Source organism: Heptranchias perlo, chromosome 18 (assembly GCF_035084215.1).
Source record: "Heptranchias perlo isolate sHepPer1 chromosome 18, sHepPer1.hap1, whole genome shotgun sequence".
NCBI classification, from domain to species: domain Eukaryota; kingdom Metazoa; phylum Chordata; class Chondrichthyes; order Hexanchiformes; family Hexanchidae; genus Heptranchias; species Heptranchias perlo.
The window spans coordinates 30,652,743-30,678,817 of NC_090342.1; the positions used below are offsets into that span (position 1 = coordinate 30,652,743).

At 39.1% G+C, this 26,075-nt stretch overlaps 2 protein-coding genes across 4 annotated transcripts in view; one reads left to right on the forward strand and one right to left on the reverse strand.

The window, feature by feature from the left end:
* Positions 1-6,931, reverse strand: part of bcl2l13 (BCL2 like 13) — a 49,610-nt gene extending 42,679 nt beyond the window's left edge. The window contains exons 1-4 of one of the 3 annotated variants that reach the window (XR_010966213.1): positions 6,188-6,294; positions 5,163-5,298; positions 4,290-4,394; positions 2,674-2,830 (exon numbers count right to left, since the gene is read on the reverse strand). Coding sequence is in view for 2 of the 3 variants with exons in the window: in XM_067999620.1 (XP_067855721.1) it covers positions 2,674-2,830; positions 4,290-4,394; positions 5,163-5,265 (365 nt within the window). In the remaining variant the exon portion in view is untranslated. Of the gene's footprint in view, positions 1-2,673; positions 2,831-4,289; positions 4,395-5,162; positions 5,299-6,187; positions 6,295-6,855 lie in introns of those variants that run through there. The other 2 variants (XM_067999620.1, XM_067999619.1) reach the window with 2 other exon arrangements.
* atp6v1e1b (ATPase H+ transporting V1 subunit E1b) lies at positions 6,765-25,656 on the forward strand. Its single transcript, XM_067999626.1, has 9 exons — positions 6,765-7,245; positions 11,777-11,842; positions 15,577-15,686; positions 16,036-16,102; positions 17,726-17,815; positions 18,320-18,388; positions 20,280-20,374; positions 24,062-24,149; positions 25,053-25,656. Exons 1-9 carry the CDS (start codon positions 7,213-7,215, stop codon positions 25,113-25,115), a joined length of 681 nt encoding a protein of 226 aa, XP_067855727.1. The 5' UTR covers positions 6,765-7,212; the 3' UTR covers positions 25,116-25,656.
* Positions 25,657-26,075: the final 419 nt, after the last annotated feature.

Below are 26,075 nucleotides of genomic sequence, written 5' to 3' on the forward strand. Positions count from 1 at the left end.
CTTCCAGTTTTTAATTTTGAGGATAGATGGATAAGGTTATTTACTTTGGAGAAATGCAGGCTTAGAGAGGATGTGACTGAAGTTTTCAAAATAAATGAAGGCATTGGACATGGTCCATTTAGATAGGTTATTTTAAATGGATACAATTGGTAGGATTAGAGGTCAAGCCTATAAAATCCATAGGCAAAGAATTGGTTAGCTGCCATGAAGCATTTCTTTTGCAGTCACTGCCCTCGAACAAACTTCTGAAAAATACAAAGGTAAATGGAAAAGTGAGCAGTGAGAAGGACACAAAGAGTCTGCAAAGGGATATAGACAGGTTAAGCGAGTGGGTAAGAAGGTGGCAGATGGAGCATAATGTGGGGAAATGTGAGGTTATTCATTTTAGTAGGAAAAACAGAAAAACACAATTTTTAAAAAAAATGGTGAGAAACTATTAAATGTTGGTATTGAGAGAGATCTGGGTGTCCTCGTACAAGAAACACAGAAAGTTAGCATGCAGGTACAGCAAGCAATTAGGAAGGCAAATGGCATGTTGGTCTTTATTGCAAGGGGGTTGGAGTACAGGAGTAAGGAAGTCTTGCTGCAATTGTACAGGGCTTTGCCGAGACCACATCTGGAGTACTGCGTATAGTTTTGGTTTCCTTATCTAAGGAAGGATATACTTGCATTGGAGGCGGTTCACTAGATTGATTCCTGGGATGAGGGTTGTCCTATGAGGAGAGATCAAGTAGTATGGGCCTATACTCTCTGGAGTTTAGAAGAATGAGAGGTGATTTCACTGAAACAAAAAGATTCTGAGGGGGCTTGACAGGGTAGATGCTGAGAGGTTGTTTCCCCTAGCTGGCAAGTCTAGAACTAGGGGCATAGTCTCAAGATAACGGGTCGGCCATTTAAGACTGAGATGAAGAGGAATTTCTTCACTCAGAGGGTTGTGAATCTTCAGAATTCTCTACCTCAGAGGGCTGTGGATGCTGAGTCATTGAGTATATTCAAGGCTGAGAATGATAAATTTTTGGATTCTTGAGGAATCAAGGGATATGGGGATCGAGAGGGAAAGTGGAGTTGAGGTTGAAGATCAGCCATGATCTTATTAAATGGGGGAGCAGGCTCGAGGGGTCATATGGCCTACTCCTGCTCTGATGTCTTATGTTCTTAAAATGCAGCAGATAAGGAGTAGCACAGTCCTTGAAAAGTAAAATTGACAACTTCCTGACAGAAGAGGACATTACCATTGTTGGAGTGGCGTATCCACTCACAACTCAACGATCCATAGGGGAATGACGAGCTAAATCTTACATGGAAACAGGAGAATACATTTGCAGTTAATATAAACAATTGGACAGTACTAAAGATTTGAGAGGATGGTTCCTAAATTCATTAATGCACTGTGCTTGCTAACTTGAAGAACAATTCTTTATAACAGCCCTTCCAACATGATATAATGTTCAAACAGATGGTTAGAAAGACTTCAAATTTTGTACATTTAGGAATTACTACTAGATGATCCGATTTTGATGGATTGAAGTTAATCTCTTAAAATATCATTATTTTTCCATTTTTAAAAAAAAATGGAAAACGCTGCAGTGTAATATACAAGCACAAATTAAGCAATTGCATTACATCAGGCTCTAAAAGTATAATAGAAATGAAGCAGAGATCAATGCTACTATTGTTTTATGAAAGACTATGCATCAGGGAATGCTACTTCTAAAGCTCCCTAGCTATGTCAAATAAAAAGCAAGTTCCAAGTTTTTCCAACCAATTATTAAAACATTTTATAAAACAGATGTTTACCTGGTAGACTCTGAACTGGTTTCATGCAGTAAAAATGGTACACATCTTCCTATGCTATCCTATCCAGCCCCCTCCAAGGTATTCCAACTATATTATAAACACTAAAGGTTACAGTAAATCTGTGCAAAAATCCACTCCCCATAAAATGTGCTACATCCACAAAAAATAAATCTGTTCAGGTTAGTAGAATGTTACCGAAAAAGTTACCAAACAATTGAGCTTCATGTGTGAAATAGCCAGGCAAAGCCCTGAAAATTATATTGCGTAACTGCTTCAAATTACAACACGTTCATAATACATCTGTCAACATCATGGGCTACCTGCACAGAGAGTTAAATTACATTAGATAGCATGAACTGAGTGGTGACAAAAGTGACCTTCCTGCTTTCGATCTTAGTCATGTCACTTCAGGAAAGTGGCAAGTGGAAACCTGTTGTTTCTCTAGGGGGAAGAGAACAGGATCACCAATCTGCTCTGGTAACCAGCTCAAAGTGGTGTTGACCAAGCTGAGTAGGTTGCATGCCCATAGCTGGCCCAGAAAAAAAAAATAGCCTAATGAAGTGGATAAATAAAAAAAGGTCAAAGTCCAGCCACATACCAACATGGCACATTTTCACACATGGCAACTTCTTAAACTCAGGAAGGCTGCCAAAGTAGGCACAAGTCAGCACAACCTGTATTCATGTGTCTTTGATGCCCAAGTTACAGATTACTTACTCATCTACTCTGCCGAGGAATCAGAAGTGTGGCTGTGTTTGTGACAGGGGCAAACATGGAAGTAGAAAACAATGTACTTCACAGTAAAGGATGTTACTCTATGGTTTCCATTTAGAATTTTACCAATGCTGCTAAAAGTAAAAGAAATACATAACTCACTTGCTAAGAATATTTTGGAGTGCTGCCTGCAGCTGCACAGCAAGCTCTTGAAATACTTGTTCTCCAAGATGGGCCAGGCAATCTTCTATTGAACTTTCTGGGTTTGCTGGACTAAATACCGGAGAAGTGTGACACTCAAATCCTGTACTGGTAAATGCTAGATGGAAAGGGCGAGAGAAAAAAAAAAGCGCTAAAATTTAGAACAAATGAACTTAACCAAACAGAACTCCTATTCTATGGAGATAGGGATATAAGGATAGTATTAAATTTACTACAGTACTACTATGCTGCTTTACATACATTTGCACTATTAAGCTCTGCAAATTTGATTCCCAAACATCATGGACAGGCATGCAAAATTTTTATTAAATAGATTTTTGGTGTTTTACAGTACAAAAACTTTGATCCATTCCATGATACAAATTGGTTATGGCCCTAGGTTACACAAAACTGAATTCAAAACAGAAGCAAAGTAGTTTAAAAAAATATTTCCTTTCTACTGTTCTCAATCATTCTGTTCTGATCTGTCCAATACAGACAGGCACATCCGTTCCATTCAGTACTTAAAAAAAAAAGTTCTCCGAAGACAGAATACATTATGCATTCTTCAGTGAAGAAAGCACTTTCCAATCCCTCCATCCCCACAGGGGAAAAAAATTCCAAAAAACATAAAGAACTACAGAAAGTAAAATGCTGCAATACTTTAGATCGTATTTAAAAATTGTTAATTTAGCAAATTAACTAGGGCTAGATTTTTTAAATTTTCAAATAGCACAGCGATAATATCATAACTTGGAACACCACACTAAGTTTCTGATATAGCAAAGTCTGATTGTAAGAATTTAAAAAGAAATGTATTTTCTATACAAGTAATTATCAATAAAATACTCTTCCCATTACCAGATACTGACACATGGTATCATGCAAAACTATACATTTTTCTGTCAGTCCTAAAAGGCAGTTACTTCATACACTATATTAAAATGCAATTTCAGGCAAAACTTTATTAAAAAAAAATCTTATTTCAAAACAATATAGATACTGCACACAAATGCTGCATATTAGAAATTTATACTAGTAACAGCAAAGTGACCTCTACATAGAAAGAAATATGCATAATTACCAGAATATTTCCCTGAGCTGATCAGGTATTAAATAATTCAAAAAGAGTGGGAATTGCTGTTGACAGAAGTAACAACTGTTCTTATAAAGCTTAAGTGTGCTCGTATAAATAGATTTTCTTACATATTCTTGTACCTGGCCAAGTTTATATCCATGTTGATGCAGAAGAAAAAAATCCCTATGCTTCGGCTTCACCTTGTATTCACTAGCAACCATCTAGAAGTATTTTTTGTTCTATCACCAGATACAGTAGTATTGCAGGGATACCCAAATAAATTAGTACATCACAATGTGCTTTGGCATCCTTACAATGCCTGTGTTGCACAAACTACTTGCCTTGCATACTTCGTTAATAAATAAAAAGATCTTTATTACTAACTGCATTAAAATGCATCTCCACTCAAACGCATCAAGTTTTCTAACATTTTGAAGAGGTGAAGCTCACCAATAACAAATGCAATACATGCTGGAAGGGTTTTAACATTTGAACCAACCTTTATTGATCTCATCATGCAGAAGTTTAAGTTCTTCTTCTATTTCAGTCTTAATTTTCTCAGCTACATCCCTCGCCAAAGGAGACCTTTCTGTTGGTTGTATCCCTGTAAAAAGCAGTCAGCAGCACATCACCAGTTTTATGCTGCGAGATTACATAATAACATAATAAATTCAAGGACAAGAAAAGGCCATTTGGCCTATTAAAGCTCATCCCTCCAGTACCCTAATAAATTAAACCAGCCATCCATTCAAGCTTGACAAAAAAATGACAAAAGATTCCTCCACTCTTCATGTTATTGTTTCAGCATGCCACTTCAGCATTTAGATTGTTTTCTGTTAAACCTTCTAAAAACACTACTTCTTTTCAGCCTATCAATAGTTTTGCATTTCCAAAGCAGCGCACTTTATACTGATAGTCTATGACATGTTGCCAGAATTCATAACAAACCATGTAGAAAGTGAGTAGACAAGTTATGCACGACTACAGGCAACATACCAGAATGCTCACTTTCCAAAACTACTTTTTAAAGATTTATCAACAGTTAATATAAAGTTGAGCCCAAGACTACTTTTACATGCAAAATCTAAACTTTCAGTTAACTTTTGATCCCAAATCAAAAAAGGCAAGCAATGTTCGATCACCAAAGCACAAATTGAGTAAAACTTGCCAAGTGTATTTGAGGGCATATTATACTAAACTAAAATTGTATTGTATTGTTTTTGTAACTACATCAATAAATCAACCTTATTTTATTTTTTAAAGAATGTAATATATTTAGATAACTCAATTAATCCACATAACAGAAATTTTAAAGCAATTTTTCATGTTTTATAAAATGCACCCCTCTTAAATATTACATTGTTGAGATTACCTTCTGTTGGCCCTGGAATTTTTTCTTGTGAAACCAGTCCCAAATAGTTCAGGACAACATATCGGGTCTCGTAATGAAAACCTTCAGGTATGGCTGCAGCCATTTTCACTTTATCTTTGGTGGTCAAAAGTTGCAGCTATGTAACGATACATACGCCGGGAAGGGGGAGGGAGAGAACAGAAAAGATAAAGATTTTGTTAGAAAAATAAAAACAGACCAGCAGAACCTGCAGTCCAGAAATTAGTAGTTTGTACTAGCTAAACTTTACACGTTAACTATATTCTTCGTATTTGCCAATGAGTAAAACAGGCATTTAAAAAAACTTTATTTTTGCGGGAATATTTTTCTATTATGAAAAGCTTTAGAACACTGTTCGAAGATCCTACCCATACCAAAAAAAAGGAAAGGGTAAAATAGCTTAAGGTTAAAATCCGATTTTTATAGTGTCCACAGGCTTGCAAATACGCGCAAACTTTTTCAGACTATCAACATATTCCTTTCAGCTAAGCAACCCGCAGAAAAGAGCAAAGTCAATGTGTCCTTTGTTCAACGACCCCACCAAGTGCCCATGTGCACTTCCGATGCCTGGCATCAGTAGAGAAAGGGAAAGGGTCAGTAACGACGCGATCCTTGACGCCTGTCCGTTCTTGCACTATTAAAGCTGATGCTGTTGCACTGTAGTAACAACGTTTGCACAAATTATGAACTCGCGTTATTTATCCGATACCAACAATATACAAACTATAGAATGCACCACGGTATGGTAAATCCAACATGGACATTAATGTCCAATTCTCCCCACGCTCTTTGAATTGGCCGATTATATTAAAATAGCTCCAACGATACAAGAAAAATTGTAGACATCATTCAATTTCATAAAGGTTTTCTCTTAATAACAAACAGTAAATTGGATATTCGTGTTATTTAAATGATCGTTCGCCTTCTACTTTAATCTACTGCCAACATGACTTTTATTTTCTCTTATAATTTTTCAAAAACACACAATGTAAACCATACAGACTTACTGTGCTTTCGGACGGGACAGCCCGGTAACAGTTGCAACTGCTGTAGAAGTTCCTTATTTAGACGCGCGCCATCTTTAGGGGGCAAAGAGACGGACTGACTCCGCCCCCTTCCGCAACACAAGGGGGCAAAATGTCAAAGGGCACAGAGCGTTCCTTAAAAAAATAACTCCAGGACTCGGTGGGGTCCGCCCCCTGATATATTGTTTTCTGAAGATGCACATTATGAAACAGCTCATGCTCCAAACAAAACAGAGAAAATAAAACCCATCTTCGCGTTCGCGAGCAGAAATGAACCGAAAACCGCGAGGGTCAAAGGTTAAAGAAAAAATCGCAGTTAAAACACATCGTCACATTTTTTAAAAGTACTTCAATTTGAATATTGTTTTATACCAACGATTGAAGTAGCCGCTTTGAAAGAAAAAAAATCATATTTATATGTATTTATTTTAATTTTGCTGGTAAATTATCCATTTTAAGTTCTGAATTCCCAGCATGCAGTGTTATGGATGTCATCACGCGCGAGTTTTTTTAATAACAGAAATTGGATCTTGTCGGATCCGAATGTTTTTTTTGAATTGGGTCAGCGGTTTAACTGATAAAATATGAAGGGAATCACGCGCGCTTGCGCGTACACACGTGCGCAAAAAAAAAGGTCTGGGCAGAGTTACCTTTAAAAGATTGGGGGAGGGGAGTGTCCGTGGGCGGTGTGCGTCGCGCGTCTCCTCTCCTCTTCTCCCTTCCCCTCCGCGCCTGAATCAGGTGACCGACTATAACCAAAGGGGCTGGCTGCTGACGGCCGGGTGATAGTCAGTGTGTGTCAGTCAGCAGGGTGCTTGTCATCGTGTGGTGCGTCTATCCACCCATCCATCCATCTAGCGAGCGGGAGAAGCGGTGTCAACGTTAGAGGGGGAAAAAACCCCGAACCCGCTAACAAAACACGAGCACCTTCACCGATCTCGCCCACACCCACCGTCTGTGGGAATTTCTCCATTTCCTCCTCCGAAGACACCTCAACCTCAACGACAATGGCGCTGAGCGACGCCGATGTGCAGAAACAGGTAAGGAAAGGTCTTGATGTTCTGTCGACAGAGGACAGTAGCAGTGGGTGAAGGAAAGGGATGAATTAGTTAGCCAGGATTGTGCTGTAATTTGAGTCTTGTCAAGATCACATTGGATTTGTGAAAAAAAAGTTAAGCCCAAATGTCTCTTAATAGGAAAGCAGTGAATGAAAAGTAACCCAAAATCCCAAATCCTATGCCCATCATTAACCTGTTTGCATCCTAAAGTAGACTGTTTAACCCGCAGGATGGTGAAGTTAAAGGGGGGAGGGCCTGGAGAGGGATAATATTTTGATATTAGTGACGTTGAATTGTCCCTTATTTTGCAATGATGAATCATGGAAATTGACTTACACATTTTTGTCTGCACAGTATTAAGCAGTTTCAGGAATCTTGTTAGCTGATGAAGTTTTTTTAAAAACATGTCAATTGATTTGCAGTAAATACACTTTTTAGATCAATTGAAAATGCTATTGTATGTACAGTAACCTTGATTTGTGTAAAATGTAATATGTTGCATAAGGCAACATATTTCTTACTTGAGCAAGCACTGTTCAGATGTGATTTTCAGTTAATGTATCCTATACTTGGAGGAAAATGTTAATCCTAGTAACATTGGCAGTGCCCTTGTACTAGACTGGGAAATCACAATGGATTTAAAAGAGAAAAACCTGTAAATATTGGCAGTCTGATATTTTTTAAAAATACAACTGAAAAGACTGGGTTAACGTTTTGTGTAGAGACAATAACAAAATGTTAAGCTATCGTCTTCAGATGCTGGCAGACCTTCTGTGAACTTGCAACATTTCCTGTTTTTATTTGAGAAATTGCTGTTCTCTCTATCAAACATAATTCAGCTATGAGCCTCCTATACTTATGAATACAGTTTATAAAGGGTTTTATGTCTAAAAAAGATTCCACTGCAACTTACTTATGAACTGTTTTAAATTACATAAGCTAGCAAGGATAAATGGCTGACTTGAGTATAATATTTTTGAGCAAAAAACTAAATGTGTTTACATTAAACAGTTAAAATGGCTGGTATTTTCTAGGTTGAGCTAATGTTTAACCTTGTTGAATGCCATTGTTGTTCATTTCATTTAGTTTGGTTAATTTTCAAGCTTTTGAAATAGGAACATCTAAGTTATTTTTAACCAGATATATTTGTATGAACATTTTTAATAAAATATATATTTTAATATATTCACACCTTTTTTTACTGGAACTAGTGTCTCTTGCTCTATTTTGACTTTACCCAGGCCCTAGTTGTCAGTAAGCAGAGACGTACTATAATACTGTTGGAATCTGGTTTGAGCTAGAGCACCTGGCTGGAAGGAGTTGCATTCTTGTCTATTCTAGTGTGGGAGGCAGAGCTACTTGTGCTAGGTTCCTGGTGGTACATGCCATTTCCAAGATGAGTCTCCAGTTTCCTGCAGGGGTGATGCAAAATTAATGTATTAATCTCCTAGTACAATGTAAAATTCGAAAGATAGCAATACAAAATTATTGGTGGTCTTGGAGACCCTTTTTTGGCTTGTATCATCAAAGCTTTTGAGTCCATCCCCACAATTCAGGCCATAGAATAGATTTGGTTGTGCCAAGTCTTGTGTCTTTTCCAAAGTTTATACTTAAGGACCTTTTACAATAAAGACATGGATAAATGGTTTACAGGTTAGACTGATGTAAAGTACTGTCCGTTGATTAGAATTCTATTCAGTAAGAAATGACAAAAGTCAGATGAGTTAGCTTGCCTATTTAGAAATTTATATCAGAAAAGGTCTGTCTTTTTAAATATCTTGAAATATTGATTGTTTCAAATATGTTAACAGCAATTAACTACAACTTTTCATTCAACATTGTTTTGATATTTGGTCATCAGTACTGTACATTTAAATAAGTAAATGTGTATATTTACAATATAGCAATGCAACACAAGTCACAATACATTTATAACTGAGATTACAAAGAGTTCACATACCATTGGTATAGTGACAGCATCAAAAGGATACTAATAGGGTTATTATAGGCATCAAGGGGTATGGAGCAAAGGTGGGTAAATATTGTTTAGGTACAGATCAGCCTTGATATAATGGCGGAACACACTAGTGAATGGCTGACCATCTAATATGCAACCTAACTTCTGTCAGGGAGAAACTTTGCATTTAGACCCACTCCTGAATCTATTATTTAGTGCAACTCATCCCAATTTTTTTCCTTGCCAATATCTCTCTTTTTCCCTCCCCCAGCCAGAGACATTGGCTCCTTGCCATAATATGGTTCCATGAGTGCTTTTGGCTTTTGGTGCAACACCCAGTGGCCATTTTTTGTGTGTGAGCCTTTGTTGAGGAGTGTCAACAGGCTATCCAGTCGTGGGAGGCATCACTACCAAGTCTGATCCTTTCTTTGCCCAGTGTCACGCTGTGTATGTCCAGGAGGTTTAACTTTTATCTTCCCCTGTTCTATATGGTTCAGCTTCTCGCAGGATAAACTTATTGAGCCACAGTGGTAAATAAGCAGTCAGCATGATGATTTCAGTGACAAGACATGTACAATTAAATGTGTTTGTGATGGACTATTTTTTGCTGGTCACAGTACACACAGGGCTAAAGTCAGGTACAATGGGCTTTATCACTATTCCTCAGAAGCATTTCTTGATGCCTTTTTCCTTAGATGACATTCTATTTAATTTTAAAGCATGACACCTTGGTTGGGGATAGAAAGACAGGGCGAGAGATGTCTTTGAACCCTACTGTACTGGCTGCTGTGTATGTGAGCAAACACCATTTGGAAACTAGTGAATGGCTGACCATCTAATGTAGTTAAAACAAATAGTTTTTAAAAATTGCTTTTGTTCAGTAGCACCCCCAAAGAATGTGTGGCTATATACTGGCTGAATTAGTTGATCTGAAACCAGGAGAGATATAAGGCGATTAAGATGCTCAGTGATCATGGATAGCCATGTAAGAAGTAAAGGGTCTTGTGTTTCAACATTCCAGTTTAGATCGAGGGTCAGCACAGGGAATGTGACTGTTATTCTTGGCATTTTTAGGAGATTGATATTTTGTAATTATTGTAAATATACTCAGTGATTTTCTTTGCAGCCTGTTTCTGTAGTGTAGTAGTTACCAAATTTGCCTAACATGCAAAAGGTCCCTGGTTCGATACCACGTAGAAACACAAAGTACTGATCGTCTATCCATTTAATAATGTGCCAGATCTTGCTGGAGTGGGGCATCTTGCGGCGCACGGTGTTAGTTAGACCCTTCAGCTCAATTTTTTTTGTGCCGTAACTTGCTGGAAGTGCAAGCTTATAAAGGCGCAGCGAGGGCAACGGGGCTTCTGGGACCTTAGTGAACGGCAGGACCAACAGTGTATCTCTGTAACTAATGAGATTTAAGGATTGAGAAAGAAACAGAGGAACAACAGAGAAGATTGGTGAATTAGAGTCCAATCAGGTACACCGAGAAATAAAGGGAGAGAGAAAGAAAGAAAAAGTAATTTAAAAAAAATTAAAATTTCACATTTTTAAAACCTTTAACAACAATTTACTAGATGCAGGAATGCAGTGTCAGCCGTGGGTCAGTGGGTCACACTCCCGCCTCTGAGGCATGAAGGTTGTGGGTTCGAGTCCCACTCCAGAGACATGAGCACAAATATCTAGGCTGACACTCCAGTGAAGTGCTGCACCGTCCCCGTCCTACAGCAGAGCCTGGTTTCCAGTCATCTGATTTCCCTGCCATTGGGCTAAGACTTTGCTCCGCTGGGACCGTGTGGTGGTTGGTGTGCAACGCCCATCCCATGTTAAAAGAATCCACGCGCAGGCATCTTCCACCAAGTCACCCTCGAACTTGAGGGACTGCCAGAGAGAGATGCAGGAATGAGATTGAATAGTTTAAATTGTTCCCTTTCTGGGCCAGAGAGGTTGATTGGCATTACATTAACAATTATCACGTCATTAAAAAGGTACTTACGGTGTTAAGTTCCAGCCCTAACTTTCTGCGGCAAGTTTATTGGGCAATTAATGTGCAAATCCAGCAAGTTCTTAAAAAAATAATGGGGACGCTAAGGGATGCTGTTCGTGCGAAGCAAACAGCGGAGCGGCATAAATTGACCAGCAAATTCTGGAGATTCATAACTCGTGGTGTATCTCTTAATCCCCAGAACTTGCTGGCCGATTTGCACATTAATAACAGCATGCGTTGCTAACACGGCATTATTTTTCCAGCAAGATCCTATCCAATATGTTTCGTACATTTGTCTGTTAGTTTATAACTGAGCTATGGCCTGATCGTCTTCTGCCTACCGAAGTCGGGGAGATCACGTGGCAGCACACAGCGTATTTCAGTAAACTGGAACTTGGTGAAAAGATAAAGACACACTCTCTGCCTTGTAGGGAATGTGAGATCTAAGGAATGGCAACTGGTGCAGAACCAAAGAAAATATCTAGTGTAAAAACTCATGATAAGTCGCATGATGATTTCAAAGATGAGATCTGTACAATTCTGTGTTGTTTTCCCTTTTTGTTCTATAGATCAAACACATGATGGCCTTCATTGAGCAGGAAGCCAATGAAAAAGCAGAAGAAATAGATGCAAAGGTGAGGTTTTATGTTGTCCTTCTTTTCAGACTTCTGAGTTGTGATAGTTATCTAGATTATTCCAACCAAATCTTTGTTGTGGAGAAACATCAATCTCACAATATATAATTCTGTGTTTTGTACAATTTGCTAAAGCAGTACTAATGGAATTTTCATGATGACTCAATTTGCATGCAGAGGTTGAAGGAATAGTTTGCATGCAGAATTTAGTCATGTTATCGGTGATAGCATCCGAAAGCACGATGTCAGGTTCCACATGTAGGCGGCTCTACCTCATCAGCACCTCGTGACCCCTCCACTGTCTCTGATTTGTCCCACTGCTTGTCTGACATCTGGATGTATGAAAATTTCCTCCAACTAAATATTAGAAGGACCAAAGCCATTGTCTCTGTTCCCTAGCTACTGACTCAATCCCTCTCCCTGGCCACTGTCTAAGGCTGAACCAGACTGTTTGCAACTTGACGTCCAAATTGACCCTGAGATGAGCTTCCGAACACATATCCACTCCATCACCAAGACCGCCTACTTCCACCCCCGTAACGTTGCCCGTGCCTCAGCTCATCTGCTGCTGAAACCCTCATCCATGCCTTTGTTACCTCTAGATTGACTATTCCAATGCTCTCCTGGTCGGACACCCGTGTTCTACCCTCCATAAATTTGAGCTCATCCAAAACTTTGCTGCCCATATCCTAACTCGTACCAAGTCCCGTTCGCCCTTTACCCCTGTGCTCACTGACCTACATTGGCTCCCAGTCTGGGACTGCTTCGATTTTAAAATTCTCATCCTTGTTTTCAAATCCCTCCATGGCCTTACCCCTCCCTATTTCTGTAACCTCCTCCAGCTCGACAACCCTCCAAGATCTCTGCGCTTCTCCAATTCTTGCCCCATGCGCATCCCTGATTTTAATCACTCCACCATTGGCGGCCGTGCCTTCAGCTGCCTAGGCCCTAAGCTCTGGAATTCCCTCCCTAAACTTCTCCACCTCTTTTTTTAAAGACGCTCCTTAAAACCTACCTCTTTTTTTGGGTCATCTGTTTTAATATCCCCTTATGTGGCTCGTTGTCAAATTTTGTTTGATAACGTTCCTGTGAAGCACCTTGGGATGTTTTACTATGTTAAAGGTGCTATATTGTTGTTTTTGGTCCTTTTTAATTATTCTTATTTGAAAATAGGCTAATGTACACTTTGTATGTTATAAATGTAATTGTAAATATAGTGCTGTAGAACAGTTTTATATAAGTCTCTTTCCCACTTTAAAGATGAATACACCCATCAAAAAGTACTCATTCAACACATTTTTGTCTTTTCTGCACCTTGTCTGTGTCATACATATTTTATCTAAAAAAAAATCTGTTCAGAGAAAGTGACATGTTTTACTGTACTATAACTCTGAGGAAACTTGGGGTCAAGCTATGTTCAAGTCAGTTGTTGCCTTCATTGGTCAGAGATCCTATATAACAAATCCACTAAGATTAGTACATTTATTTATTACAGTTAATTCCAAGCATTCTCAATTCGCTGCAGTAAATAAATGTGGTAGCTGATGCTGTCTTGCCTCATTGTTCCACATCGGTTCTCGGCTCTTCCTCCTATTGCTTTCAAAATTTGATTGTTGCAATAAAGAAAAGGAACTGATACCAAAAATGATTTGTACAACAGAATTTAGAAGATGGTCCAAATAGCAACTAGGAATGTAAATCCAGATCTACACAAAATGGAAGATTGTACAATATCAATGCTTTGTAATGCATTTCTGGACATCTGATCAACACATATAGCGATAAATTTAACGACACAGTGACTTAGTGATTATGTATCTGGACTAGTAAACCAGAGACTGGACTAATAATCTAGTGAATACAAGTTCAAATCCTACCATGCAAGTTTGAGAGTTTGAATTCAGTTTATTTTTTAAAAATCTAGAAATAAAATACTAGTATCAGTAAAGATGACCATGAAGCTGTCAGATTGCAGTAAAAACCCAGCTGGTTCACTAATGTCCTTTAGGGAAGGAAACCTGCTGTCCTTACCCGGTCTGGCCTATATGTGACTCCAGTCCCACACCAATGTGGTTGACCCTTAGTGGTCCTCTGAAATGGCCTAGCAAGCCACTCAAGTTGTATCAAATCATTTCAGTTCAAGAAGGTGGTCCACCACCACCTTAGGGTAACCAGGGATGAACAGTAAATTAATTATTTTATTCGTTCATGGGATGTGGGCGTCATTGGCGAGGCCGGCATTTATTGCCCATCCCTAATTGCCCTTGAGAAGGTGGTGGTGAGCCGCCTTCTTGAACCGCTGCAGTCTGTGTGGTTAAGGTTCTCCCACAGTGCTGTTAGGAAGGGAGTTCCAGGATTTTGACCCAGCGACAATGAAGGAACGGCGATATATTTCCAAGTCGGGATGGTGTGTGACTTGGAGGGGAACGTGCAGGTGGTGTTGTTCCCATGCGCCTGCTGCTCTTGTCCTTCTAGGTGGTAGAGGTCGCGGGTTTGGGAGGTGCTGTCGAAGAAGCCTTGGCGAGTTGCTGCAGTGCATCCTGTGGATGGTACACACTGCAGCCACAGTGTGCCGGTGGTGAAGGGAGTGAATGTTTAGGGTGGTGAATGGGGTGCCAATCAAGTGGGCTGCTGGCATTGCCAGCGATGCCCATGTCCCGAGAATGAATAAATGTTTTTAAAAAATCAATATTTCACAGGAAAAGCATTACTTTCATATTGTGAAATTAACAAACTACAATATATAGTGTGATATTATGTGGAAGTGGGGAAATAAATTATTAAAGTGGACTTTTTAAAATGTTATACCTGAATTCCGTTGCATATGTTGGAATATTGTTAGAACTCGCACGATGCCTGTTCTAAATGTGATTGGACATAAATCTGTGTTCAACACAAAGAAAACACCCATGTAACATCTACAGGGGTAGCTTGTTTCCTGGAAGAAGAGCTGTATCATGTGGATCGGCATAGAGCTTTAGACAATTCCTAATTTGGAGAAAACAAAGGTACTAGGCCTCTGATACCTTGCTTTTATCTTTGAGAGTCTGGACATAAATGCTAATGAGCTGTTGGATTGTGGGGACGATCACAACCAAGACCCTATGGAGTCTACAGATGAGCAGTTACAGCAGGGCCACTGGAATGCAGTCAGAAGATCGGACCTTCCTTTGCCTGGGATACTTTACAATGTCTGTGTTGTCTCTGCTGAGATTAGCCAGTCTAGCATAGACTAGCAGATTAGCTTGGACAATTTCTGCCCAGTGTGGTTCCGTGCCATGCGTGCATTTACCAGCTAAGCTGTCAGGAGTGTTGGGATGCAGCTTTAGATTTATTTCTTTGCTTAAATTTGCTAAGCACCTCATTTTAGTTGGGTTGCTTTTCCACAGAGTAGGGTGGAAAATTGGGGATCGTCCAAACTCCTAGTGGCTAGTTCAGAGTGCCATTGTCAGACTTGTGAACAGGTCACTGCAGTTGGTTCTTGGCCACCAGATACAGAGGAGAAAACTACAGGTATGGAAATAGTGTACCCTCCCCAGGAACTTCAGAATAGCTAATCTTTGCATACAATAATGTACATTTCTGGTATAGAATGTTTTATGTAATGTGCTTAGAGCTCACTATGATAACTGTGTCTGAAAAAACTAAGGTTTGTAAAGCTATAGATATCAGTCCTACTTATTACCTTCGTTTGATATTGGAGACATTTTGAAAATCAATCCCTTGGTTTGCAGGCAGAAGAAGAGTTCAACATTGAAAAGGGTCGTCTTGTACAGACCCAAAGGTTAAAGATCATGGAGTATTATGAAAAGAAGGAAAAACAAATTGAACAGCAGAAGAAAATGTAAGTACTGTATGTTTAAAAAAAAAAATTTGTCATGCCAATATTTAAGTAGTTTTCAAATTTCCATGTGTTTAAATGTGTTTCTTGATTTACACGAGTTTTATACTCAGTTTAGATAAAGTATAGAAACCTTTGTAATTCTATTTAGGGAGCATGAAGATTAAAATATAGGATGTAACCATTTTCATATAAAGATCTAGTTTCTGAAATTTTTAAAAATATTGTTTTGCCTACTACACTCAATATTTAACTGTATGTGATTTGTTCAGATTCATATTGTGTTGGGTACTGAAATCTTCTTTGACTTTGAATTGACTTTGACTAATTTTTTAACCTTTTTTGCTTTTAGTCAAATGTCCAACCTGCTGAACCAGGCTAGGTTGAAGGTCCTCAAAGCCAGAGATGATCTGATTTCGGTGAGATTGCTAATACATTAAATGAACTGAAATACAATTACATGGAGGCTAACTTTTGGGAAAGCATGTTTGTAGTACTACTTCTGTCCATAAGTTATGAAGCTCACATGCAACAAGTCATTGATTAGTTCATCTCAGCAGTGCCTTCTTTAATTGGCTGTTAATCACATGGTGTCAGTAGGACTAGTTTGTAGGACTCTATGTAGTCCTAGTCAGGCCATGTCATTATCAGCTGCTGCTTATTTTCACATGAGCAGTGAAGAACACTGCTATTACAATACTGTAGTTTGGCTAATGTTATTCAATCCTTTGGGAGTTTATGCTGGGTAATGGTAGACTTACTGATTTATTTTTCTTATTAGATATTCAAACTGATTTTAATTAGTTTCAATATGCTAAAAATAACATTTTTGTCATGGTAACACTGATCTTTATTGCAGAACTGTTACAAGGAACAATACAAGTAAAGGGTGTTGTAGCATGTTGGAATTTCTAAACACTATTACGGAGTGGTAGGTTATAGATTCACCTGCAATTACTTCATGCGGTGGAATTATAATGTTGGTGTGTCACAGGAAGAGTACCTTTCGCATTGAGAGGAAAGGAAAATTGCCTAGGCCATGTTTGTGTACTGCCTGGATCCAGGATCCAGAATGATACTGGCAGATTGGTGGAAGCTGGTCATCTTGCCTTTCCTCAACCAGGCATGATGCATGACATGGGAACAAAATAAATATTTCTTCATTTTGGTATTGTTGTTAGTACCAACCCATATAGACTCGAAGATCCCAGCTTTAGTCTGTGCTGATGTGGGGCAGCAGATTTGGTGCTTACAATTGCCCTTGGACTAGACAGGAGGAAAAAAATTAGCCAGGGTTCCCGCTGCCACTAATATGTGGATTAGGCTCATGCTCAGGCTGTGCTGTGATGCTGTTACTGAACAAGTAGTCTACAATCATTCACTGGGCTCACATGCGAATAATAGCCCTATTGATAAGACACTGGAGGGCTGCCAAATGTGAGCCAGTGCCTTAGAGAACAAGGATAAAAATTGTGGAAGGGGAGAAATCATAGATAGTAAGAGCCAAATTGACTAATCTTTCCCATCATTAATGACACATTATGACAGCCTTACTGTTAGTAATAAAAATTATACTACTTTTTCCACCCCAATTAAGAAATTAGGTTATATACTTTACAAACGAAAACTGCCAATCACCTGTGTTTGATGTTTTGGGGGCCCAATCAGGTTTGAGGCCAAAAATTAATGTAGACCATGTCCCTTCTATCACCTCTCTTTCTCTTTTCCCCCCCCCCCATTCCCAAGGTGCTATTCCTACGCGAGTCGTTCTGCCATGATTAATTCTAGCTGTTGGATACAGCTACTAGGGAAAGCTGGAGTGGCTTTGGAGATAAGCGTGTTGGGATGGCAGAAGGAGAAAAGTTGAGTGGTAATTTGGGCAGGGGGAGGAGCCGCCCCCCCCCCACCGCCCCCAAATCCCTCTATGGCGCTGTGACACATGCCACAGGCTTGTATTTAAGGCTTTTGAGTTGTCAGCCTTTGCAAGTTTTCCAAGTTGGCATGTGGTATCTTCTTAATGGGTGCTTTTGTTTGGTTTCCAGGATCTGTTGAATGAAGCCAGACAGAGACTGGGCAAAGTGGCAAAAGATCCTGCCAGATACCAAATACTGCTGGATGGACTGATACTGCAGGTAAGGATGGGATAATCTTGTAAATACACTAAACTATAGTTTCTGGTCCATCAGCTGCATTGTACAGTTCCTTCCATGTTTTGTCCATGTAGCTGTAGATTAGTAATGATACCAGATGCCTTGTTGAAATCTGTTTTTTTGGTTGCTCTTGGGGGGGAGTTCACATTTTGCTTGGTGTGCTACATTCTAGGAGCCATGTTTTCTCCAAAGGCTAGAGGTGCCTTGAAGATCTTGACATTGGCAAAAGTTAGAAAAATGGACTTGCACTAAATGTTTTATAAATGCTGGGAAATTACCTTCAGAACAGCATGTGGAATATTGTAAAACCTGCTGTATACATTGTTTTTCTGTAAATTGTGCCATTGTATTGTCTATTCCCTAATTTGAGGGTTGAAACTGTCAAATAGATGTACTCCAGGTTTTGTTGAGTACCTATTTCCTATTATAATATAAAATGTATAGCCCTGGAAATTGATAGTAACTGATGTATGTTTTCCATTTTAGGGCTTTTATCAACTGCTGGAACCTATGGTGATTATTCGCTGCCGCAAACAAGACATTACAGTGGTTAAGGTAATGTAATGGATGTTCAGTTCTAGACTACTCTTCCAAGGTGATTTTATATCAGCACTCTTACTTTATCTGTGATTGAAATTGGAATGGCTGCACACGAGTTATTTTTCTATCACCTAGAATTCTGTATGACCATGCACTTCATACAATGTGTGTTGGGCGAGTTTAAGACCAGATTCAAACTGAATGAAAGAGAAAGGGATGTTACCAAACTGGCTGTTTTGCCTCTCCTCCATTTGTTGGCTGATAAGTGGTAGTGCTGGAAAAGTGCATAGTACATGGACCTGTCACCTCTTTAAACAAAAGGACGATGCAGTGGGATGTGGTACCTTAATGCGAATGTCTTAACACAATGGCCATACGTCTTGGCAGCTTTTTTAATGTCATCTTGCAACTCTAGAAGCATGTAGTTCCATCAAGAGATGTGTACGGTAATTTAATTAGACTTGATTTCAAATCTGTTGCAACAGCTGGAATAAAATATCATTTGAATGTGTGAGCAAAGCACTGTTATATTTTTAATCTGGATCTTTTTGCCCCCCTACTTTTCTTCCATCCTTTCTTAAAAATGATTCCTGTTGGAACGTGTAGTCCCATGGTCCTACTGCTACTACTCTCAGCATGCATCTGTGCCTGCGACTTCTAGAATTTTTGACAGCAAGATTCACCATTCACTAAGCATGCCAAGACTGTGGGCCCAAATGCCTCTTCTACTCTGGTGTATTGACAGAAAATTACTGAATAAAAATAAAAAATTTTAGGATAGTGAAAGTTTTTTTTTGTGTATAAAGCATCAAGAATAAGGTTAAAGCATGAAGTCCAAAATTTTGAACTATATTTAGTGGGTTATTCAGTGAGATATATGAAACTTTAAATACCAAATTTCAAAGGGAAATCTTTAGATTTTATTATAAACACCTACACCATGGCCGGGAATTTCCTTCGAGCTGCTCCCGCTCCGGAGCCGTAACTCCAGGAACCAATCAAAAACACTTATTTCACTGTCTCTGGAGAGGTCATTCAACTCCAAATCCTTTCCGGTGGAGATGTGCATTCCTCCTCATTTACACACCTTAGTACACTTTTTCCCCTGTGACACTAACTTCTGATTCACTGTGCACAATGCCACAGGAGATCTAGTATTTTTAGGAAGTCTTGTATCTAGCCGAGTGCTTCTCATCTGGTTCCTGAAATTTACAAGCAATTTCCAATCTTCAAATTCCCCTCTTCTCTTCTCCCCTCCCCAAAAACAGTTTAAACTCTAGCCAGAGATTGTGTTTACTTAACATCAATTAGACTGAGGTCATGGGAGATTTGCATGTATATCTATAAAATCTCCAGTGGTGCTGCTCATGATAAATCGGGGATTGTGTTGTTTCATAAGGACTGGAACATTATACAATCGTAAGCACAGTGTGTTATTGTGAGGCTGAAGTGCAGGCTACAAAGTGTATTTAATTGGTAACCTTCCAATGAGATCACTCATTGTTTAATTGCTGCTCAGGCAGAGGTCAGAACATTTGGCTTTTCCTGTGGGAAGGTCAATTAAGAGTGCAGACATTCTGGCTGGGGTGCTTTCTTGGAGAATGACTGCCTTTTATTTCTTTAAAAAAGCATAAAGTATGACACACTTGCATTGGACAGAATGTGACAGACAGGGTAGCGGTATCTACCTTTATAATATATCAAAATCTTGTGTCTCTGTGCACTTCCGGTTGGCTGTTTTAATCATAAATTCGTATGTTCACATTTGTAATGAAACAGCCTATGTAAATTTGTCATGGTGTAATCGTGTCTCACTGCCAGGGAAGGAGCTGCAGTATTACCACTGTTAATGTTACAGTGCCACAAATTTGAGTGTATTTTGACTTTTAAAAAAAATTCCAAACAGGCCTCCATCAACAAGAATATTCCCATTTATAACAACAGCATAAATAAGGATATTGATGTTCACGTTGACCAGGAAAACTTTCTACCTGAAGACATGTAAGTATGCATCAGCTTTCTTTGTTTTGAAGAGACTTGGGTTCAGTTTATTTCCACACATTTTTAATAGCAGAAAAATGTGGTCAACAAAAATGGAAATTAGTCTAACTTTGTTCTGATTCAATATGATATCTACTTACAATTCTAGTAATTCATATATAATCCAATACCAATGAATATTCCAGACCTCAGACTAGTTTCACATATACAAGAAGATCCATTTTTTTTACAGTTTTCAGAGTTGAAACAAAGTTAACATTCAAATTTTAAATATCCTTTCTTATAGACTTCAACAATTTGATCCTGGATTAGCAGGGTGCAAATTGTAATTGCACTCTCAAACAGAATTTGCCTTTGGGCTTCCAGGTCTAATACTGTTCAGCAGCAGAGTACTCCCATCACAGCAAGTGGAAGTTAATACTGGAGCGCTCGTTCCTGCCCCACAGAAACCCACTTTACTCAGGAAATTTGTGACCTGCTGAGAGTGTAATCTCAATCAGGATACAGTTACTGTGCAAAATACTGACCGTACCTTTTACCAGGAAGTTTAACCTTGTCATTGGTTTGATGTATTTGTTTATGGTAATAAAATATATTCAATTATTGATTAGCAAGGCTGCTACTAATTTAGTTTGGAATCCTGTAATGGCTCATATGTTATGCATCATATGTAATGAGAAAGAATAGTGCAACTTTGTCTTCCTGTGGATCACATATTTAATCAATAGAGGGTATTTTATTAGAAATAGATCAATTCTGCAGAACAAATTGTATTTATATAGCGCTTTTAATGCAGGAAAACCTCCCAATGCACTTAATAGAAGTGTAATGATAGAAATTGATGCTGAACCAGAGGAGGAGATGTTAGGAGGGTTGACCAAACCTCTGTTTTGAGTCAACAAGGTGAATTTTATGTAGTGTCTTAAAGGGGGAAGTGGAGAGGTTTGCAAAGGAATTTCCAGAGCACAAGGCCTATGACTGCTGAAGCCACATTTTCCTAACTTAAAAGGCACTATATAAATGCAAATATTGTTGTTGTCTCCTTGTGCCTTCAGCAAGCCTAGTCAATGTGAAGCAATTACAGCCTGTAAAAGATCTGTTTTGTTAGAAATTAATTGGACATCCCAAGTAGTTTCCCCCCCCCCCCCCACCTTCCTAAATTGGTATTACTTTGGCGTGGTTCCTATGGTTTGTGAAAGATTTTTAAATGACAAAATAAGATTGCTTACCAGATAAGGTCTTTATCCACCTTCGAATGATGGCATTCCTCATACAGCACAATCACTCCAAAAATTTTGGTGAAAGACTAACGTTTTTATAAATAAGCAATTCATTATCCTCTCCTGGCAATGATAACCACCCATTATGTTGGGCAGTCTCTGGTCCTGGGTACTTGGCAGAGGTAGTCTGGCAGGCCTCCCATTCTGCCTGCAAACGCAAGGAGATAAAAACAGTGAACCACATTACCACTAGTGACTGAGACACAGTCAGGGTTTTAAATAGAAGCAGTGAGGGCAAGCTTTGGCCAGGCTCAGAAGGAAAGTACAGGATGGTAGTTGAGTTATTTTGTTTTAGTTGAACAAGATGACTCTGATGTGGGGAAGTATAGTGTGTTCATTATTTTTGTATCATCACATGAAGACGAGTTGTACTGATTGAATTAAGTAAGTCCACTCATAACTGTTGCTATGCACATTAACTTGCGATGAAATAAAGCAGCTTAATAATTCACATCCACATTATCTCACCGTGTTTTCTCAGTCTGCCTTCAACAAGATTGAAGAACACACTTGTAAGACACTAATATATGTTCAGATCAGGTTACACTCATGGGTAATGCTATAATGTAGTTGGATATTGGATCATATAGGCATACTAAATGGAAGATTCTCATACCGCTTACGGAATGATTAGCACCACTATACTTGAGAGAATATCTAGCAGGAAGATCAGAAAGTTTTGAAGGTGGTCATTTTTAGGGTAGAAGGACTGAGCTTTTGCACATTGGGAGTAGTCCCAATGATAAGAAAATAATTTTGATTGGTTTTATGGAGTTACTGTGTGAGTGATGCTATCCTTCAAAAAATGACAAGAAACTCTACAAAGTAGATTATCTTGCTTTTTAAATCTCTCACTAATGGGAGAAGCAGATCATGCTGTGCTATGGTTCTGATTTTTGTTGCTTCAAAGTTTTTAAAAAAAAAATAAAAACAGATAGCAATAAACTAGTATACATCCAGCAGTACTGCCCACAGGATGATAGGCGGAGGTGCAGGAATAAACGTCCAGGAATTGGGTTTAAAGCAGACCTTAGGGAGAGCAGCAGGCTTTGGCTTATGAGAATGGGAGGCCTAGGGAGCAAACAACTGAGGCAGTACTGATGGCAATGTGGTTAGGCAAATTTCAAAGTACAGTGGAAAGTGGCAGTAGGTAAGCTGCTGAGGTAAGATAGGACGTGCCTCTTGATATTGTTTCCCGGGCAGGTAGTACACATTGAAGTCAGAAACTGTAATGATGACAAAGGGAGTTGATAATTCTTTTCCTTCTATTTTCCGGTTGTTTCTCACAATGGAAGCACTGAACAGGCCAAGAGCCTATGGACTGATGGAAGTTACAGATGCAAATTATGTTATTATTCATATATGTACCTTCTGCTTTTGCTTGCCAATTTATTAGACGATATAGCCTGAAGGGACCTTTTTAGAAAAGTTAGTTGCTGATGGGCAAACACATGTGGAGCTAAGAATATTCATAGAGTTATACAGCACGGATAGAGGCCCTTCGGCCCATCGTGTCCGCGCCGGCCATCAAGCCCAGTCTAATCTAATCCCATATTCCAGCATTTGGTCCGTAGCCTTGTATGCTATGGCATTTCAAGTGCTCATCCAAATGCTTCTTGAATGTTGTGAGGGTTCCTGCCTCCACAACCCTCTCAGGCAGTGAGTTCCAGACTCCAACCACCCTCTGGGTGAAAAAGTTCTTTCTAAAATCCCCTCTAAACCTCCCGCCTTTTACCTTGAATCTATGCCCCCTTGTTATAGAACCCTCAACGAAGGGAAACAGCTCCTTAGTATCCATCCTATCTATGCCCCTCATAATTTTGTACACCTCAATCATGTCCCCCCTCAGCCTCCTCTGCTCCAAGGAAAACAAACCCAATCTTCCCAGTCTCTCTTCATAGCTGAAGCGCTCCAGCCCTGGTAACATCCTGGTGAATCTCCTCTGCACCCTCTCCAAAGCGATCACATCCTTCCTGTAGTGCGGCGACCAGAACTGCACACAGTACTCCAGCTGTGGCCGAACCAGTGTTTTATACAGCTCCATCATAACCTCCTTGCTCTTATATTCTATGCCTCGGCTAATAAAGGCAAGTATCCCATATGCCTTCTTTACCACCTTATCTACCTGTTCCGCCGCCTTCAGGGATCTGTGAACTTGCACACCAAGATCCCTCTGTCTTGCCTAGGGTCTTCCCATTCATTGTGTATTCCCTTGCCTTGTTAGTCCCTCCAAAGTGCATCACCTCGCACTTTTCCGGGTTAAATTCCATTTGTCACTGTTCCGCCCATCTGACCAACCCATCTATATCGTCCTGCAGACTGAGGCTATCCTCCTCGCTATTTACCACCCTACCAATTTTTGTATCATCAGCGATTGATTAAAAGATTATCTTTTCTTTTCAAACAGCACTGGAGGTGTTGAGATGTATAATTCTACTGGGAAAATAAAGGTTTCCAACACTTTGGAGAGTAGATTGGACCTCATTGCACAGCAGGTAAGCAGATTGTTCATGAAGCTCTGAAAATGAAGTCACTATTAGGCTGGTAATATAAAGACAAAACCATGCACTTAAAACAAGCTGCTGACTTTGCTTTTCCCATTTTTTTAAATGTAGCATTTACTATGTACATATCAGTTTCTGTTCTTTCCACATTAGAGTGCTATTGTAGTTCAGTGGACTAATGTACTGAGTAAAGATGTGTTGTGCCACACAGACTAGTAAGTTTCCAAGTTTGGTCCCCATTTTGTTCTCTGTTAACAGATCTCAGCTGAGGTGGCATTGGAAACACTACAGTGCCTCAGTGTCCCTGTGCTGAAAAGCAAAAGTAGCCGCCGGAGTTCCTGCTTTAGATTGCTATCCAGTAATTATGCTAGAAGTGTATGTGTGGACACAATTAAGAGGACCAAGCTCTACTGACTAATAAATAGCCTGCTGATTGTTAGTGACCAGAATGACTCACCACTTTCAGGAAAGGTGGGGTAAGGGGACAAAACTGGGAGAGGGGACAGGGAGGGTGAAGTAAGCATTTCCACATATACTATGGTGGTTTGTCAGTAATTGAGCTTGTTTTATTTCAGCCCTGTGCATTCATATAATGCTTACAGACACATACACTCTCTCACGTGTGTTTGTCTGGTCCTGAAGTTCTAATGAGACATTTCCTAGGTGGTCATGTTCCAACCCTTTGACAGTGCTACCATCATCTGTGATGATACATGTAAGGGGATGGAGAAAGCAAGGCCGTTGAATTCTAAGTTTTAATGGAGGTTGCCGCTGAGCCACCTAAATTTGTTTCACATGAATGTATGGAGATCAGCACGTTAGAATGTGTCTGTGCAGATTGTAACCGTAGCTTCTTATCACAGAAATACTATCAATGTTTCATCTGTCTTTCAGATGATGCCGGAAATCCGAGTGGCTTTGTTTGGTGCCAATCAAAACAGGAAGTTCTTGGATTAAGTGTCGTGCTTTAGATCTACAACTGTATCCAGGCAGAACATAGTAAAAAGATGTAAAAGTTACAGACCTATATTTAAAAAAGAATCCATTGTACTTGCTCTTCTGTGGTGTTAATCTAAAGTGTGTGTTGAAACTACTTCATTTGGTAGTTTCTGTTCAAATTTAGTGATGTTTGCTGTATCTGTTGGCTAAGGGAAATTGCCAGAAGACATTGGGAGATCACTGGGTATATTGAGTAACCCCAGATTATTGGAGTCACAACATCAGTTGTATTTTTTTGTACATAATAATCTTTTCCAAATGTGAACAACTTCAGTTACATTTTTTTTGGTTTTCATTTTGGCATGAGTCATTGAAATTGCAGCTGACAGGTAATTTCCCAAAGTATAGAACGGTAGTGAACTCTAGAAAATATATTGCATCCAGTGTTGCTGATATGTCAATCTTGTACTATTTAATTAAATTGAAATGGAGGTTTGTGTTTCAGGTACTGTATATGTATATATAGTTCTGAAATAAATATCTCTTGCTGGATCCTGAATCTGTTGTTGCCTGAGGTGTATCTTTATTTTGATGGGAGGATTGACCATTTCAAGATTGCAGTTTACATTATCCTAATTCAATTATTTGAACATTTTGTATTCAATGTAATACTCTTCATTTTATCATTCTCCATGTATGATTATGGCAATCCCAGGACACCAAAAGGGATTGTAACATGATATTTCCAAGATGATTTTGAAGTTGAGACCATGCATGTAACTCTTTTTCCTTTCCCCTTTGCACACTTTATAAATATTGCTTCCCTGAATTTCTTTCCTGCGATATTCAGCTTCAGATATATTCTTCATCTGTTCCTACTTCTTTGTAAAACTACTTCACATTTGCTTTACTTATTTTAAGTGATGGGGATTGTTAGCATTTTATGTATATATTTTGGCCAGCCATTCTCAACATATT

What these genes read in the sequence shown, in the direction of transcription:
- atp6v1e1b (XM_067999626.1), top strand. Translation starts at nt 7,213, where the DNA reads ATGGCGCTGAGCGACGCCGATGTGCAGAAACAG. An exon ending in ATTGAACAGCAGAAGAAAAT is followed by an intron (nt 15,687 to 16,035) that starts GTAAGTACTGTA and finishes TTTTGCTTTTAG; the next exon opens with TCAAATGTCCAACCTGCTGA. An exon ending in AACTTTCTACCTGAAGACAT is followed by an intron (nt 20,375 to 24,061) that starts GTAAGTATGCAT and finishes CTTTTCAAACAG; the next exon opens with CACTGGAGGTGTTGAGATGT.